Source organism: Cebus imitator, unplaced genomic scaffold (genome assembly GCF_001604975.1).
Source record: "Cebus imitator isolate Cc_AM_T3 unplaced genomic scaffold, Cebus_imitator-1.0 Scaffold195, whole genome shotgun sequence".
Lineage (NCBI taxonomy): Eukaryota > Metazoa > Chordata > Mammalia > Primates > Cebidae > Cebus > Cebus imitator.
Window position 1 is genome coordinate 3,358,681 of NW_016107510.1, and position 19,435 is coordinate 3,378,115.

The following is a 19,435-nucleotide window of genomic DNA, read 5'->3' on the forward strand; positions in this document are numbered from 1 at the left end:
CTGAGTAGCTGGGATTACAGGCACGCGCCACGATGCCCAGCTAATTTTTTGTATTTTTAGTAGAGACGGGGTTTCACCACGTTGACCAGGATGGTCTCGATCTCTTGACCTTGTGATCCACCCGCCTCGGCCTCCCAAAGTGCTGGGATTACAGGCTTGAGCCACCGCGCCCGGCTGTTTTAAGTTCTTTAAGGAACCACCAAACTGCTTTCCACAGTGACTGAACTCATTTGTACTCCCACTAGAAGTATATAAGCGTTCCCTTTTATCTGTAGCCTCGCCAACATTGTTTTTTTGATTTTTAAAAGATAGTCATTCTGACTATACACCCCTTTTAAAGATCTTAAATGGGGTATATAGTCAGCCATATAAAAAATTTAAAAGCTAAAAATTTAAATTTTGTTCAAAATATATTTACTCATACTGTGTCATTTGATTTTTACAAAACACTGTGAAGTATGTGGTCATATTTTTAATTCATCGTCTGAATATTAAGTGTCTTGTATGTGTCAGGCACTGTAGGTGCTATGGATTTAATGGTGAATATGGACAAAGGTCCTTGTTCTCATGAGTAGCTTATAGTTTAGCTAATAGTCTTTTCATTTTTCTTTTTTGTTGTTGTTTTAATTGTACTTTAGGTTCTGGGGTACATGTGCAGATCATGCAGGGTTGTTGCCATTTTTCAAATGAGGAAATTTTATACAGTTGAATAACTTTTCTAGGGTCACAAGATCTGTAATAACAGAACCAGAATAAAAACTCAGTATTTAATATTTTAAAAATCAGTTTTATTCCAGTTATCTCTTGTATCTTTAATTTTCCCTTTCCGTTAGCTTTTTCTAGTCATCCAGTAAAGTGTCTTCAAAAAAATTCTTCATTGACCTTGGTTCTTAGAACTGTCACTCCTTTCTTCTTGCCAAACATTACTTGACTCCTATCCATTGGTTTCTCAGCCCACTCTGTTTCACCACTGTCAGTCTTTTAAACAGTGACTACTAAAGTGGCCAGTGTTCCTTATTTGCCAAACGTAGTGGATTTATTGTGACATCTGATACTGTCATAAGTCTTGAACCTTGCAACTTATTCCTCTCTGGGTAGGAGCCTGTCTTTCCTGATTATCTTCTTGCCTGTCTGACCACTGCTCTATTTTCTTTTCCAGCATCTATTCCTCTATGTGATATAAATGTCACTGTCTTCAGAGTTTATTTGACCCTCTTCACTTACAGCCAAATCAAGGATTCTTCATCTGAGGCTCAGGGGACTTCAGAGGTCTGTTAACCCCTCAATTACATGCAAATTTTTATCAGATTCTTAAAGGAGTTCATAACTCAAAAAAGTTGAGACGGACTGCTCTCTGTGTATTCCTTTAAGCTTTATCTGCTGCATAAGTGACTTCCAAATTTATGTGCCCTGCTTCATACGTTTCCCTGTTCTGATTCCTGCCTTTGATCTTCAGCAGCCTTAGCACAGTAGTTTCATTATTGCCAGTCTCCCTACCTATCCTCTTACCCATTCCATCCTACTATTAGCTGTTAATTTCTTTGTCTTTGAAACAAAAATATGATTATGTCTCTATCATGATAATAATGTGGAGTTTTAATTAGGGGCAAGTCCACATTTCTTAGCATACTAAAAAACTCCCTGTGATCTGACCCCAGTCTAGCTTTTCAACTTCATCTCCCTTACTTTTCCCTGTCCAACCATTCTTTCACTCATTCTCAGTCTTACAATTCTCCTTTTTATAACCCTAGTACCCATTTTAGTACTTTCTTGTCTTATATTTGCTACTATATTTGCTCCTTCTCTCTCCCTGGAATATCCTTTCCTTCCCAAACCTCCACAGTTTCTCCATAGCCAACTCTTATGCATCCTTCAAAACCTAGTCAAATATCACCTTTATAATAAAACCTTTCCTGACTTACTCCAAGTGAACATCTTTTTCATGCTTTTATCTTATTCCTTCCCAATGCATCATAATAAATTGTTGGCATGCCCTTTTTTTTTTTTTTTTTTTTTTTTTTTTTTTTTTTTTTTTTAACCACTAGGACAGGGATCAAAGAGAGTGATCCCTGTTTATCTATCATGGTATCTTCATTGGTTGGCACAGTATCTGGCTTGTTGTAAGGTAGTAAATAAGTATTTTTTGATGGATAAACATATTTTTAAGATGCCAGTCTTACATGTGGGTTATATTTTCTCTAAATCGCAAAACTTTAAAAAAGTTTAAAAACAATTTAAAAAGCATGTTTCATTTGTTAACTTGCATAAAAGATAAATGAATTGTTGACTGCTTCTTTAGGCAATATTTTACTAAGCAATAGGTGGCAGTAGTGTGTTGTACTTGACTTTACCTTTGTGATTTTTTTTTTTTTTCGGCTTTCATAATCTTAAGGTGGTGTCAACGTGTAAAGGACACACTTGCAGTACTCTGTTACCTAACTTTTTGTAACATGACCATATTTTAAGCAAGTGAGCATCTCTTAGAAAATAAAGCAAACCAAAACAATAACAAAACACAATGTCAGTCAATGTATATCTCTCTTGCCTGTCTAAACTATATTCAGATTCAGTAGAGGATTGCAGACTGCATGATCTTACAGCACTTCCTCACCAACTGTTTAACAGTTGCTTCATAGTCACAGTGATTTGCAATAATGAAAACCAAAAATTATCTCAGAGAATATGTGTTTCTTGATATGCTAAGAAGCCTATTTAGGCCTTTATCTCAAAAATAATATATTAAGTTCATTGACTTTAACTGCTGTTATTAAATGTTTATTTTCTTCTTTTCCTCTTTTTTTTTTTCTGTCAGTATTAAGGTCACCTATCTTGTTTACTGAGCTTCATTAGGTGATGTTCTTTCATCATGAGGTAGTTAGAATTAAGGATTATTACAACTTCTCCTGCCTTACACATGTAATCCCATCATTAATTTTGAACACCTATATATGAGAATGTTACATACCTGTATACATATTTATGTGGGCATATATTTCATTTCACTTGTTATTTTCTATAGCTTATAAAGTTAAATCAGTTAAAGTTTTATTTAAAAAACAGTTGTACGTTTTAGGTCCACAGAAGCTTTTCTGCAGATAAAAGAAATAGATAACTTTTATAGGAAACAGTTTTAGCATTGATTCACATAAGAGATAGGTAAAGATAATCATATCTTCTTTACTGTTTTTTTCCTATCTCAGGAGTAAAGCACTCAAGGGAATTCAAAGCCACTGTACTAGTATCATTAATATGGAAGAATGATCAATTAATAGAAGAAAAACATGAAAGCATTGACAGAACATACTACTTAATTAGTAGTACCTGATGGCCTTGGTGGCCACAGCAAGAGCTCTGAGTGGTAGGAGAGCCCCTCTGTAGGATCTTTGTGTGTGTACATTGCTACTCTTATTTAGCAGGGATGACTTTAGTTTGACATCAGTTTCTTGAGTCCTTAACTATGTATACAAAAAACTTTCCCCTGAACCCAGAGAGTAGGTGAAGTCAGCAAATACCCTCCCTACTGTTAATTGTCATTGGGGAAAATTGGAGATAAAGTTTTGATATCAGAATTCTCTCTGTAGCTCATGTTGAATGTATCATCGAAGACTTTGTTAATTTGATTTGGGGGAGTGGAGGTGTCTGGGTTTATACTTATATTGACTACTACATAACCCACTGCACCAGATTTAAAATTGTTTTCATATCTTATGTGCAATGATACAGGAACAGGGATTATGCTACATTTGCATATATTCAAAAGAGAAAAAAAAGGCATGCTACTAACAAAAGGAATTGGTGCAAGATTATATTTTAGAGTTTGTAAATCTCACAGTTTAAGGTATATTATAGAGGTTTTAAAAAAAAGGTTTTGCCATAAATTGCCATGGATTCAATAATTCAACCACATATCTTAACCTTTTACATTTCTTTATTTTGGTGAATTCAGTTTCTGCAGATCTATCTCTTAATTCTTTTTTTAAAGGTTTTCTTTTCTTTTTTTTTTAATTTAAGTTCCAGGATACATGTGCAGAACCTGCAGATTTGTTACACAGCTATACATGTGTTGTGGTGGTTTGCTGCACCTGTCAACTCATCATCTAGGTTTTAAGCCCTTCATGCATCAGGTATTTGTCCTGATCCTCTCCCTCCCCTTGTCTCCCACCCCTCGTCAGGCCTTGGTATATATTGTTCCCATTGCTGTGTCCATGTGTTCTCATTGTTCAACTCCCATTTATAAGTGAGAACATGTGATTTTTGGTATTCTATTCCTGTGTTAGTTTCCTGAGAATGATGGCTTCCAGCTTCATCTGTGTCCCTGCAAAGGACATGATCTCGTCCTTTTTTTATGGCTACATAGTATTTCTTGGTGTATATGTGCTACATTTTCTTTATCCAGTCTATCACTGGTGGGCATTTGGGTTGGTTCCAAGTCTTTGCTATTGTAATTGTGCTACATAAACATATGTGTGCATGTGTCTTTATAGCATGCAATTTATAATCTGTTGGGTATGTGTCCAGTAGTGGGATTGGTGGGTCAAATGGTATTTCTGGTTCTAGGTCCTTGAGGAATTACCACACTGTCTTCTACAATGATTTTTCAGAGAATTAGAAAAAAAAAAAACTACTTTAAATTTCATATGGAACCAAAAAAGAGCCTGTATAGCCAAGACAATCCTAAGCAAAAAGAACAAAGCTGGAGGTATCATGCTACCTGACTTCAAACTATACTACAAGGCTACTGTATCCAAAACAGCATGGTACTGGTACCAAAATGGATATATAGGCCACTGGAGCAGAACAGAGGCCTCAGAAATAACACCACACATGCTACAACCATCTGATCTTTGACAAACCTGACAAAAACAAACAACGGGGAAAGGATTTCCTGTTTAATAAATGGTGCTGGGAAAACTGGCTAGCCATATGCAGAAAACTAAAACTGGACCCCTTCTGTACATCTTACACAAAAATTAACTCAAGACAGATTAAAGACTTAAATGTAAAACCCAAAACCATAAAAACCCTCGAAGAAACCCTAGACAATACCAGTCAGGATATAGGCATGGGCAAAGGCTTCATAACTAAAACACCAAAAGTAATGGCAACAAAAGCCAAAGCAGACAAATGGAATCTAATTAAACTAAAGAACTTCTGTACAGCAAAAGAAACTATCATCAGAATGAACAGGCAACCTACAGAATGGGAGAAAATTTTTGCAATCTACCCATCTGACAAAGGGCTAATACCCAGAATCTACAAGGAACTTAAACAAATTTACAAGAAAAAAATGAACAGCCCCATCCAAAAGTGGGCAAAGGATATGAACAGACACTTCTCAAAAGAAGATATTTATGCAGCCAAGAAACATGTGAAGAAAAGCTCATCATCACTGGTCATTAGAGAAATGCAAATCAAAACCATAAGATATCATCTCACACCAGTCAGAATGGCAATTATGAAAAAGTCAGGAAACAATAGATGCTGGTGAGGCTGTGGAGAAATAGGAATGCTTCTATACTGTTGGTGTGAGTGTAAATTAGTTATCTGAATTCCTTATTTGAAAAACACCAATACCAGCAGGGGCGAGGGGCGGGGGGAGGAGGCGGGGAAGGTAAAAGAAAAAAAAGAAGAAAAACACCAATACCTACCCCAAATATTGCACAGCTTTATTGTCTTTCATTGTTCTTTAGTCTCTTTTCTCTCTTTTTCCAAACACTATCCTTCCTTTTCCTCTTTCTTCCTCCTCCTCTTCTATTTTCTTATTCCCCTTCTGCTGTCTCCCCTTTCTTCACTACCTCCTCCTCTTCCCCTTCCTCTGCCTGCCTCTCCCATCTTCCTGCTTCCCTCTTTCTCACTTCCTCTGTTTTTCTCTCTCTTGCTCCTGCTTCTTGGAGCTACTAGGAATCTCAATTAATCTCCCAATTTTTTCTCAAAGGCAGTCAGTGATATAGTGATATTTCGCAGAAGTTTTAAAAAACATGTTCAGAAGACCAAGAGGTCTGTTTAAAAATGTTAATGGTATTAAAATGGCTATTCTGGAGAATGGAGGCAATCCCTAGAGATTTGGGTGTACATTTCTTCATATTGTCTGTCTGTGTGGCTGGCCACATAATCACACTGAACCATCACTTTAAGGCTCTCTCTGAGAACCAAGAGGCTATCTATGTTAAATGTAAGATTCCATTATAGGATAATTCACAAAGATTCTATAGTAAGGGCTGCTGTTACATTATGGAGCCAAATTGTGAGCTCTAGGAAAGCATATTGTTTTTGACTGCATGCAGTCCTGTGTCACTTCAAGATTAAGAAATGTGTTGTTAGGCAATTTCATCCTGTGAGAACATCACAGAGTGTACTTACATAAGCCATCTACATATAAATGGTGTAGCCTGCTACACATTAGGCTTTATGGTATAGCCTTTTGCTCCTAGGCTACCAACCTATACAATATGTTAGTACTGAATACTATATGCAGTTGTAATGTAGTAGTATTTGTGTATCTAAATATAACCATAGAAAAGGTATAGTAAAAATATGCTATAAAAGATTAAAAATGGTACACACCTGTGTAGGGTCCATACCATAAGTAGAGCTTATAGAACTGGAAGTTGCTCTGGGTGTCAGTGAGTGGTAAGTAAATGTGAAGGCCTAGGACATCACTGTACACTATTGTAGACTTTATAAACATTGTACACTCAGGCTATGCTAAATTTATACAAAAATATTTTTAAAATAATAAATTAACCTTAGCTTATTGTAACATTTTTACTTTACAAATTTTTTTTTTTTTAATAACAGAGACAGGATCTTGCTTTGTCACCCATGTTAGAGGGCAATGGTGCGAGCATAGCTAACTGCAGCCTTGACCTCCTGGGCTCAAATGATCCTCCCACCTAAGCCTCCTGGGTAGCTAGAACTGCAGGCTGGTGCCACCATGCCTGGCTTATCTTGTAATTATTTTGTAGATAATTACTACAAAATTACTACAAAAGATCTCACTACCTTGCTCAGGCTGGTCCTGAACTTCTGGCCTCAAATGATCCTCCTGCCTTAGCTTCCCAAAATGCTGCGATTACAGGCATGAGCTGCCACACCTAGCTCCACTTTATAAAGTAGGTTTGTTTACAACAGCATTTCCACAAACATGTGAATAATGCATTGTACTGTGACGTTGTAACAGCTATGATGTCACTAGGCGGTAGGAATTTTTCAGCTCCATTATAATCTTATGGGGCTGCCATTGTATATGTAGTACATCATTGACTGCAACATCGTTATCTGGCACATGACTGTACTCTCTTTTAAATTCTTAGCTGTTCACTAGCATTCCCAAAGGAACTGAGAAAGGTAATTTTTTATAGACACTTAAAAATCACAAATATTCTTTTCAGTTAATTAATATGCATATATGTATATGTATATGTCTGTGTGTGTATATGTGTGTATCATCCTTCTTCATGAAGAAAAACATTGGGAATGCTCTTCTAGTTGTGTTACTGAACTGAATTTGGGTCTGCACATCAGGTTGACCAAACCCAAGCACTTACATCGAGATTTGCGGTGAGGGAAAGTGAGACATTTATTTTAGGGTGCCAAGCAAGGAGAATTGGGCAGATCATGCTGAAGACTCAACCTCCTCTATGGCTTACATATAAGAGTTTTTAAAGGTGGGGAAACAGGTTACAGGCAATGGCATATATCAACACATGAAGCATATACATCGATTTGGCCTAAAAACGCAGGACATCTTGAAGCAGGGGCTTTGGAATCGTAGGTGGATTCAAAGATTTTTTGATTTGCAGTTGGTTAAGGAAAGAGAGCTTTGTGTAAAAACTTGGGATCAGCAGAAAAGAATATTAGATCTGTCCCATGGGCATGACTTCCTCCAGGCCACTCAGGAAGAAATTTTAAACAAAGAAATATAGTCAGAGTTGTTTCCAGTTTCTTCTTACCTGAAGTCTGTGTACCAGCAGATCCATTTGGTGGGGGTTCAGGTTTCTGAAAAACAACTCAGAGGCATATGTTAAGATGTTTCTTTAGTTTCCATAAGTGTTACTCGAAAGGAGTCCCCATTCCAGACCCCAAGAGAGGGTTCTTGGATCTCATGCAAGAAAGGAGTCAGGGTGAGTCCGTAAAGTGAAAGCAAGTTTATTAAGAAAGTAGGGAAATAAAAGAATGGCTGCTCCTTAGAGCAGCCCTAAGGGCTGCCAGTTGCCCATTTTTTATGGTTATTTCTTGATTATGTGTTAAACAGGGGGTGGATTATTCCTGCCTCCCATTTTTAGACCCATATAGGGTAACTTCCTGATGTTACCATGGCATTTGTAAACTGTCATGGCACTAGTGGGAATGTAGCAGTGAGGACTACCTGAGGTCACTCTTGTGGCCATCTTGGTTTTGGTGGCTTTTAGCTGGCTTCTTTACTGCAACCTGTTTTATCAGTAAGGTCTTTATGACCTGTGTCTTGTGTCAACCTCCTGTCTCATCCTGTGACTTTAGAATGCCTTAACCATCTGGGAATGCACCCCAGTAGGTCTTAGTCTCATTTTACCCAGCTCCTATTCAAGATGGAGTTGCTGTGGTTCACACCCCTCTGAAATAAGGAGCAAAACATTTTGTAACTTTAACTTTCTTGGCTATGATTTTAAGCTGTTATTACCTTTTGCTTATCAAGTTGCTCATTGACTTCTGAAGGCTAGCTGAGTGCGTTCAGTTTTCCTTGAGGGAACTTAAGATTTTACTTTATTTCCCTGCTGGGGATGGAAAGCAGCAGACCCCAGAGAATAATCTCTGTGCTGTCTCAGTTGTCAGATATTGTGTGCAGATTTATTAATGCCTTATTACTTATATAATTCTTTAAAATTGACCTTTTCAATTTTATTTCACAACAGATATCTGAAGAAATGAGTTTTTATTATCTTTAGAGGTGCAGAGTGCCTCAAGCTGTCATGATTATTAGACTCATAAATGTATGCAAACTCTAAATAAAAATGACCTATAATAAGCTTTTAGTCAGTGTTTATGTGTATGCTGCTCTTTGAAATTCCTCAGTGATAATCTGTTTGGAATGTGTATCTACTGTAATGTCATGGAAATTCAACAGTGGTCATATTGGGGCTTTGCAAGACAGTACTTGAGTGGGACCTTCCCCAGAATCATTGGCAAAAAAAAGCAAAACAAAAAAAACACAAACACCAACCAAGTCTCTTTTTGCTGAGATTCTGATAAGATCTATTGTTGTTTTGACACTTACTCCCTTTTTGTAGTACAGCGTTGGTATGTGAAACTGTAACAGTTTTCTTTCAGAAAGACTAGAACTATATGGTAGAGAAAGAGACTAGGAAATATTTTATTTTGATTTTAAATTCTCTCTACATATTAAGTGTAGTGCTTGGACAGCCCATTGCCATAAAATCTCAGCTGATGAGCATTAAGATTTCGTAACTAAAGTGTTACTTATCCATGAAATAGTCAGTTAGAAAACAGATAACACATACCAATCCTGATGAAATATTATATCATTTCCTATATACCTCTTGTAGTATCATGAATGATAGTCTATTTTTGTATCAGGAGAGTTTCTTAATCTATTTTTGTGTTAATTTTTCTTATTCTCAATGAATTATACAAGAATTCAAAGAAGAATATAAATTTATGTAATTGAAAAATCCCCCCAAATTTGAGGAAATTACTTAGATTGTGCAGTTATAGGTGTCAAGTCATTTCAGAGTAGTAAAATAGCAGTTTGCTGAAATTTTGGAAATAGATGTCTTTGTATAATAATCACACAGATACTGTCACTCTCAGTATTTTTAATATTGTGACATATTTATGATATTTTAATTTTGGATGCACTTTGGCTTTCTATTCAGCACAGCTTAGCTTTTTAAAATGTTTGGAAGTTATTAGAGTTGGCAAATGTACTCAAAAGTAATAAAACAATTTCCATAAACTAGTGTGTAATTCAAGCTTTTCACTGATTCATATTAATTTTTTCATTACTTTTCTGTGTTTTTTGTTGTATTTAACTTTCTGTTGATATTGAAAGAGATTATTTTTCCTTTATGGCTTAGAAAGATTTGCTAAATTCCTTTTTTAAAATTTAGACATGTCTGAAGATGTTTTTCTATTGAGATATTGTCAACATAAAATGAAAAATGCACAGATCTTAAGTGTTAAGTTTCATGAGTTTGATACCATGTAAACATCACCCCAAGTAAGATGTAGAACATTTCTGTTCCTCCAGCAAGTTCCCTCATGCCCCTCTTTCTTAATTTCCACTACCTATTCTCACCTGGCAACCAACTTTTTGGTTTCTGTTGCCACAGATTAAATGTGCCTAAATTGGGATTTCATGTCCTTGTAATCATACAGTATGTACTTTTTGTTCTTGCTTCTTTTACTTAACATGTTTTAGATATTCATTTATATTATTGAGTGTGTCATAATTTGTTCTTTTTAATTATTGAGTAATACTTCTTTTCTATAGATTTAATAAAATGTATTTACCTATACTGCAGTTGATAAACATTTATGGTTCCAGTTTTTGAATAAGACTGTTATGAATAAGACTGTTAATCCATTCTTTAATGAGTCTTTTTGTGGATGTGTATTTTTCATTTTTGTTGATCGTGGAGTCGATGTATACGTAACTTTATGAGCAATTGCCAAATCGTTTCCTGTGAGCAGTGTATGGGAATTCTGGTTATTTCATATCAACACTTGGTGTTATAAATTTTTTTTCTTTCTTTCTTTTTTTTTTTTTTTTTTGAGACAGAGGCTTCCTCTGTCACTCAGGCTGGAGTGCAGTGGCATGATCTCCACTCACTGCAATCTCTACCTCTCCAGTTCAAGCAATTCTTGTGCCTCTGCCTCCCAGTTAGCTGGGACTACAGGTGTTTGCCACCATGCCTGGCTAATTTTTGTATTTTTAGTAGAGACAGGATTTTACCATGTTGACCAGGCTGGTCTCAAACTCCTGACCTTAGGTAATCTGCCTGCCTTGGCCTCCTAAAGTGTTGGTATTACAAGGTGTGAGCCACCACACCTGGCCAGTCATTTTTATTTTAGCCATTCTATTATGGCTAAAATAAAATAGTAATATCTCATTGTGATTTTAATTTACATTTTCCTGATAACAAAAAAGTTTAAGTACAAGTTTATATGTACACATTGTTTGTTTATCTTCTTTGAAAAAGTATCAGTTCAATCTTATTCATCTGGTTTTTGATTAGTTTGTCTTTTTATTATTTATTTATAGGTTTTATTCTTGGATTCTGATACAAGTTCTTTGTTAGAAACATATGCAGCCAGTATTTTCTCCCAGCCTGTGGCTTGTTTATTCATTTTCTTAGCGGTATCTTTGATGAGTGGAAAGTTTTAAGATTCGATGAAGTTCAGTTTATCCATTTTGCATTATGCTTTTTATTTTCTGTCAAAGCTCTCTGTGCCTACCTTAAGCAGCAAAGATATTCTCTTGTGTGGCCTTTATAGATTACTCTTGTGTGTATGATTCATTCTGAATTAATTTTGGTTTCTGGAATAAGATAGGGATTGAGGTTATTTTTTTCCCCACATGGATATCCAGTTGCTTCAAAACCATTTGCTATGTAAATACTTTCCTTTCCTCATTGAATTGCTGTGGCAGCTTTGTTGAAAGTCAGTTGACCATATATGTATGGTCTGTTTCGAGGCTATCGTTAGGCCAGTACTACAGTTTTGATTACTGCTGAAATATTGATAGAGATTGCATTAATATATCAGTTTAGGGAAAATGGACAAGCAGCTTCTCATCCATGAACATGTTGTTTCTTCCATTTATTGGGCCTTTGATTTCTCTTAGTGCTACTTTGTGCTTCTCAGTGTAGAAATCTTACATATATTCTCTTTGGCTTATTCCAAAGCACTTTTTGTGCTGTTGTTAATGGTAATTTCTTAAAATTTTATTCTCTTGTTTGTTGCAATATTTGCCGATTTGTTAATTTTGAGTCTGTTGCTTCCATGTCACTAATTTTTTTCAACTCCAGCAAAGTGCATTTCAGTTTAGTACTGAAAGGATATGCAAGTCAGTTAAAATAAATAAACTTTGCAAAATTAAACTTAGAACATACCTATTCTGTTAATTAAGGGGTATCAGTATTTTCTCTACTTGATTGATGAATGCCGTCTTCAGAGGTCCCTGTTTGATTCAGCTGGCATTTTTTGAGACTATAAGGAAGTTCATGTTTTTTTTGTTTTTGTTTTTATATGGCTGCTTCTGGTTCCTTCATTAGGTAGTAACCCCTAGAATACACAATGCTTTAGCTTACATCTGTCTTTTATTTGATAAGTGAATCAATGAAGTGGCACTAGCTTTGGCTCTCGAGAGTAGGAAGGTTTTTGGCTAGTGGGGATTAAAAAAAAAGAGCAAGAAATAAAATAAGACTTGACAACAGAAGGAAAATGACTGTGGTCTTTTGGGGTCATAATGAGTCTGCCTCCCACATGATATCTCAGATTTAGAAATAGTAGAAACAAAATTAACATACACTTTGGGATCAGAAAGTCTTTAAACCTAGGATTAGGGGCTTGTTTTCCCATTAGCAATAAAGAAAAATTTAATATTTTAAGAATGTGCTTAATGACACCATTTTATGTATAGCCCTTTTAACTGAAACTTCTTAAAACATTTAGTGTCTTGCATTCCAATTTTAACTCATAGATATATTTGGACTGGGTTTTAATTTCTCATGGCTGTAAAAACAAACTATCACAAACTTGGTGATTTCAAATATTTATTCTTCTATAGTTCTGGAGAATTCCAAAATAATTATAACTGGGCTGAGATCAAAGTGTTGGCAGTACTGCACTCCCTCTGGAGGATCTGGTAGAGAATCTATTGCTTTTCTCTTCCAGCTTCTGGAGGGTGCAGGCATTCCTTGGCTTGTGGCCACCTCACCCCAGTCTTCAAGGGAAGCATCTCAGATCTCTCTCTGCACTGTCTTCAAATCACCTTCTCTGTGTGTCATATCTCTCTCTGCCTCTTTCCATAAGAACACTTTGAATGCATTTAGGGCCCAACCAGATAATCCATCAAAATCTTCCCATTTCATGAACTACAACATAATCACATCTATGAACTCCCTTTTTCCAGATAAAATAACATTTGCAGGTACTGGATATTGGGACTTGATATATTTGGAGGCCATTAGCAACCTACCACAGACAATTATTCCTTTTCTTAGACCTTCACTTTGCTCTGAAAGTTACTATTAGAACAGATTGGATGGAGGCTTTAAGCATCCCAAATGATAATACTTATTTTATAATTGCCATTTTTTTAATGTAATGTACCCATTTAATAAATGTTATAGAATCTGAATAGACTTAAAGCATCAGATGGTTAAGCCACTTATTTCAGTCAATCAGGAAAATACCAAATTAGAGAAAGAGATTGAATTGTACTTTGACTATCATAGAACTGTATTTGACTCATAATAAAATTTAGTAATATTTTTTAGTTTAAGGCAGCTGGGAATTAATTCCTGGTTTTGTAGGACTTTCTTAGTCAGATTGGTGCATGATCAGGCCTAATCTGTTCTATTCTTTGTTACCAAGTAGACTTCCTATATTGGCCCCTGAGAAATTACCTACCTTTTGATCTTTACCCCTACCCTATAGCTACAAATTTAGAACAAGTTCTCCAGGGCCTTAATGCTTGTGACATACTGATATTAAGAGTTTTCCCATGTAAGTGTGTCAGAAATGTATCCTGGCATATTTGAATATATTACATGTAATAACATTTAGTCATACTAAGCTTGTTAGACGAATCTTCCCATAGTGTTAGAGGAGTGGGTCAGCTAGAGAACTTCAATGCAGCCAATTCCTCTTTGGCCTAGGGATATTGCTTGAATATCCCAACTTATGGATTGCCAAAACCTTAGTATAGAAATAACTTTTATGTGCATCATTTGATAAATCATGGGCAAAGAAGATTAATCAATAAAGCCTTAGTTTCCTTTTCTTCAGTCCTTACATTAGTTTAAATATTTGATAACTGATAGATTTCATAGGAAGGGAGGTAGTTTGCCAAAGGGAAAATGGAAGCCTAATCCTCATCGTTTGCCCTAGAATCTTTTTCCCAGTCTATGTGATGCTTACCAGGTTCTTCTGTGTAACCAAATACCAGAATAGCATTTATTGTGCTAGAGAGGATCTTCAGCAGTATGGAGAAGTTCATCATGAAAATGAGTCTATTATTAAGATAGTCTGTGTTTTAATTAAAACTTACATATTTTACCAATTCTAAATTGAGAATTGAAGTCATTTTGCTTCATGGTACTTGACACAACTTACTGAGTGACTGGCCTTAGCAATTTAGATAATAATCGGCATGGTACTTGCAATTTTTTGGTGCTCCTGATAATGTGTGTAAGACAGTCAATGAAAGAATTTAAATGATTGTACCATTAATTGAGGAATATATCAACCATCCACCTTGATGGGTCATGAAATGTGCATCTCTGGTTTTTTGCCTTTTTTTATTGTAAAAACTTGGGGGAAAAAAGTAAGAATTAAAAAAAAAATCTATTCTACATTAAAAGGACATTCCTAAGTTTACTTTTTGAAATTAAAAAATGAAACTGTTAAAGTGATTATTGGATAAATACTATCTTTTCACGATAGATTCATTTTCTTGATGAACTTCACACTGCTGTAGGTCCTCTCTAGCACGGCAAACATTATTCTGGTATTTGGTTACATAGAAGAACCTGGTAAGCATCACACCGGGTGGGAATTCCTTATTTACTTAAGGGTAAGAAAATTTACATATCTGAATATGTGCTATTGTTATCCCCAGATTGTTTCAGTGAAATGTCTCTAAATTTAGATAATCGTTTCCCATTTGTTGAGAGATTTCTAAAAGCAAATGACATCGATCCTTTCAGAACTGTTAGATAAAAAGAGAAGGGAGAATCACAGAGAACATAGAAGAAAAGGAGGGAAGGAGTTAGGAGAAGTGATAGAAGTGATACTTATTGGATAACTAGTGAGCTACATCTACATGAGCATTTGAGAATTTATGAATTGGCATAAAACTTTCAGGTTTTGACCCAATAGTATAAAGAACTTACTGCATGTTGAAAACAAACATTTTTAGACTTTTTAGAAAATTCACATAAAAAAGGTTCTTTAATGAATTGATTTATATCCAAATATTTGAGTTCTTTAAAATTATTTCTTAGAAATTTGGCCTAGAATAACCAGTTTTCAATAAAAATGTATGCTTGGGAATTTATAACTTTAAAATCTTCAGGGCTGGGGAAGAAGATGAAAGTTGTCATGTTTATAATTAGATGTATTTTTATTTAAAATTATGATTGTATTATCTAATTTCATCAGAAAAAACTAGTAGTCAATTTTATAATGCTGTCTATAACCAAACACATTGTATAAGGAAAGCTTCATTCTCTGCCTAGTTTGTGCTCTTCCTGTTTCATGTCCTGCTCCTCTGCACGTACCTATTTCTATTTGTGTTAGTCATCCTCTCTAGGTAAATTGTCCATGAGACCAATGATTCTGTGAGCAAATTATCCAGAAAATGCTGTCTTTGCACGTTGTGACAGATCATGTCACTGGTGGATTTATAGCTACTCCAGTGGTCTAATTAACCTGGCAGTTGTCTCCTGGACCCAACACTGTTGTCTCATTGCCTTGGCATTTAGTTTTCATCTTCTCATTACCTTCATAACTAAAGCTCAGATTTATATATATTTTTAATCTCAGCTCTCCCCCACCCTTATTTTTGATTGGCAGTATCATCCAGATAAACAAAGTACAGATGCACCAGCAGGAACCGTGGAGGAACGTGTACAGAAGTTCATCGAAATTGATCAGGCATGGAAAATTCTAGGGAATGAAGAGACAAAAAGAGAGTATGACCTGCAGCGGTGTGGTAGGTACTTGTGTTGAGGAGCCACAGCATATCGGCAACTCTTAGAAGCACAGTCTGCAGCCATTCCCGGGGAGCATTTTCCAGCATTTGCACCAGGCATTATTGTTGCCTTTATTCCTCCCCTCCATCACTGTTTTTAATTATGCCCTATTCTTAGCAGTGATTATTGTGTATCCATTGAGAATTTAAAACTACTAGGATGTGCCTTCTTGTGAAGCCTTGAAAGCTACTTTTTATAACATTTGAAAAATGTTTAATTACACATTCTGATTAATATGCTTGATATGTTTAAAAACTTTTTTATTAAATGCATATGGATTAAAATTTTAATTACTTTTAAGACTATACAGTATAAATGACAATCCAAATGAAGATACTATAGATAGGATGACAACATAAAGAACTCTGCTGCCTTTGAGCTCATTTTAGACTGGGTTTCATGATTATCTTCAGGATAAACTATTCCTTATGATTGGTATAAATGATATTTTAGGAATGCACATTACCTAAGCAATTTAAAAAGTCATTTCTGTTATGCTTTTTAGAAAATAGCTTCTTAAAACAGTGACAAGCTATTGTGAGAAAGAGAGAGAGAAATGTAGGTCAGGTTTGTCACACATGGGCTGCAGTTACACGAAGTGATAGGCTGTCTTTCAGCACTGGCCTAGGGATAGGAGTCCCTCAGCCTTGTGTTTGAACCTTCAATATGTACCCCACATGCTAATGGGAGGAGTCAATAATCAGTTACAGCCCCTGGGGAAAGCACTCAATCGTTCTCTCCAATAGCACATCAGGCTCAGCATCGACTAGGATGTGTTGATAAAATCTGACTGTCTCTGTAGCTGCTTATTGAATCCTCTCCCATGCCCTACAGTGGCACACCATCAAACCTCACAAAGTGATTTTGAGGCTTTGTTACTACTAAGGTTATGAAAATTTGATTTGAGAAAGCAAGCCTTCATTTTTAAAACACAGCATTGTAAGATAAAGCCAGTGATATTTGTAAGACTTCCCTGTTTATTTTCAGAGGGATTTCTGCAAACAAAATTGTTTCTTATAGGCTGTGCATGTGATACTATTGTGTGGAAAGACTTAAACTGTTTATGTACTGCAGTGTTTGTTTGTAAGAGTGACTTATTTGTAGTACTAATCAACTCTAAGGTCTTACTACTTTTTAAAAGACTGATGAGCTTAATATTTCCTTAAATATTAAGAAACTGATGTACTGCAGTTACATTAAGTGATAGGCTGTCTTTCAGCACTGGTCTAGGGACAGGAGTCCTTCAGCCTTGCAAATAATTTGGATTAATTTTCAAATATGGCTTGAATATTGGGTTCTGCTTTTGCTGGGTGCATAATGAGCATCTGTCTAATGCATTTATTTTTTAAATATGTTTGTATTTCTTGCAAAAGAATGTAGAGGTGGCTTCATTTGATAAGTTCTACTCATAGGTGTTTATTTTTAACCTTGGGTCACATAATTTCTATAAAAGAATTGAAACTGATGCACATGAATGTGTTGTGTTTTAGAAGAAATCTGTGTTCCTAAAGCCACTACGGCCTACTGGAGATGATGATTCTTTCATGTGTTTTTGCACATCCTACCATGTAGGATGCCAGTTTGCTTATGATAAGAATAATTCACACAATGTTTACCCTAAAGAATATAGGGTATATACTTTCAGTGTTGCTCTACTTTTATGCCACTACACAGCCTATGTACTATTAAGAACATATTAGTGAAGTTGACTAGAAGCCTGCTCTCTAAAGAGGAAGAGGTAGGAGGGGATCAGGAATCATAAAAATATCCTCTCGAGAAGCTCCAGGGTAGGGTAGGCCAGAAACAGAAAGAAATAGGAAACCAGGTTAAAAGTGAGCATAGAATTGCATGAAGGAAGGTTTAAGAGATGTCAGAAGACAAATAATCAACATATTCATGCCTTTTTCTTTGTCTTTGAAAGGTCCTTGGAACTGTGAATTTCTTTTGAGCTTTGAGTCCTAGTTTTAAGCTCATAATAGAAGCACCTGTGGCCTGCTGTGTCACAGAGTACTCCTGTAGGTCATAGATGAGGTCACAATGAAGTTCAGACAAACCAAATACTGTGAGAGTTGGACCTGATTCATGATTCAGATAAATAGTTTGGAATTTATACAATATCAATTTACCCTTCAAGTTTTTCAGTCAACATATTACTAAATTTAGCTGTTTTACAAGGACAACTTTTCATGACACTTGAGTACCTCAGATTTAAGTACTAAATATTTCCTCCTTTACCAGAGGCTACAAATACTGAGACTACTTTGTTTCAATTTTAAATGGAGATTGACCTGTTTAGGTAAGAAGAGTATCCAAATATAACTTGCATTTTTAAACCTTTCATACAAGAGCTATTTTTCAAAGCGCTTATAATAAACCTACTTTCATATTGTTATTTCTTTTGAATATCATTATTAATTTTTTTCTTCTTGATGCATCTTCAGTAAAATGGCTCCCAAAAGAAGGGAAATGAACTTGAACTTCTCTAACTGAGGATTTAGGTTTGCTAGAAGGAAAACCTTTGAGAGTAATAATTTGTTAAAGACCAGGATAGGTTACCAAGAGAGAGAGAGTTTGTTATAACCAGGTCAAAGCGCTCTTTTTTTCTGGGTCACCCCCTGGGGACATGGAAATAGCTTTGTTATACAGAACTTTTTCTACATGTGGTGATAGTTCATTGTAAACCTTTCTTTTCATAGGGGGTGCTTTAAATATGTTTGTTTCCTGCCCATCATTAACTTGCGGTGTAAAATAAAATTGAGCTGTGTAATACTTGGGAAGGAGATAGGAAATGCATTACTGGCTGGTCTTGAATGCTTTCTCATGTTTAACAGCTCCATATTGGTGCTCTGTCTTAAGGAAAGCCTCATCAATATTGCCCACAGCCAGATATTTATCTAAAAGACAATTTAAAGGAGCACTTGACATCCATAGTTCTTTGCTTCTCAAAAGAAATGATCAAATGTATTCTTTCCAGTAAAGAAAAAGTAATACTCCAGGGCAGATAACCTAAAGTATTGCACATATGTTTGTTTCTCCCTCATTTCTACTTCTGTATGCTTAGTTGACATTTTAGGGCAATGTTGGCCAGGCTGAAGAAAAGTAAATTTAAGAAAAGGATGAGTAATAATTAGTTCCCAGAGATTATACATTTTGAAAGCAAAGTTAGCTAGTGAAATTAATCAATTAGTTCCAGTTGGCATATTTACCTTATTGTTTCTGAGGATGCTTCCAAAGGCTGCTTCCAGTGTTCCCTTAAAAGGCATGTAGTTATTCAAGATTAGGCTTTGCATTTCAACCAGATGAGCACTTTGGAAAACCCTTTCAGGATTTATAAAATGTTCACATGAATAATATCTGTTGAATGGATTTTGGTGCCTTTATAAATCTTGTGGGGAGTTGTCCTTATATATTAAGCACACTAAAAACACATCAGAAGTATATCATGGGAAAATAACAGT

General features: G+C 35.6%; 1 protein-coding gene across 3 annotated transcripts in view; it reads left to right on the plus strand.

The window, feature by feature from the left end:
- The window catches only part of DNAJC24 (DnaJ heat shock protein family (Hsp40) member C24), a 57,637-nt gene that overhangs the window by 23,970 nt on the left and 14,232 nt on the right, over positions 1-19,435 (plus strand). For all 3 annotated transcript variants that reach the window (XM_017547104.2, XM_017547102.2, XM_017547103.2), the window contains exon 3: positions 15,799-15,937. In XM_017547104.2, coding sequence (XP_017402593.1) covers positions 15,799-15,937 — 139 coding nt within the window. The remainder of the gene's footprint in view (positions 1-15,798; positions 15,938-19,435) is intronic.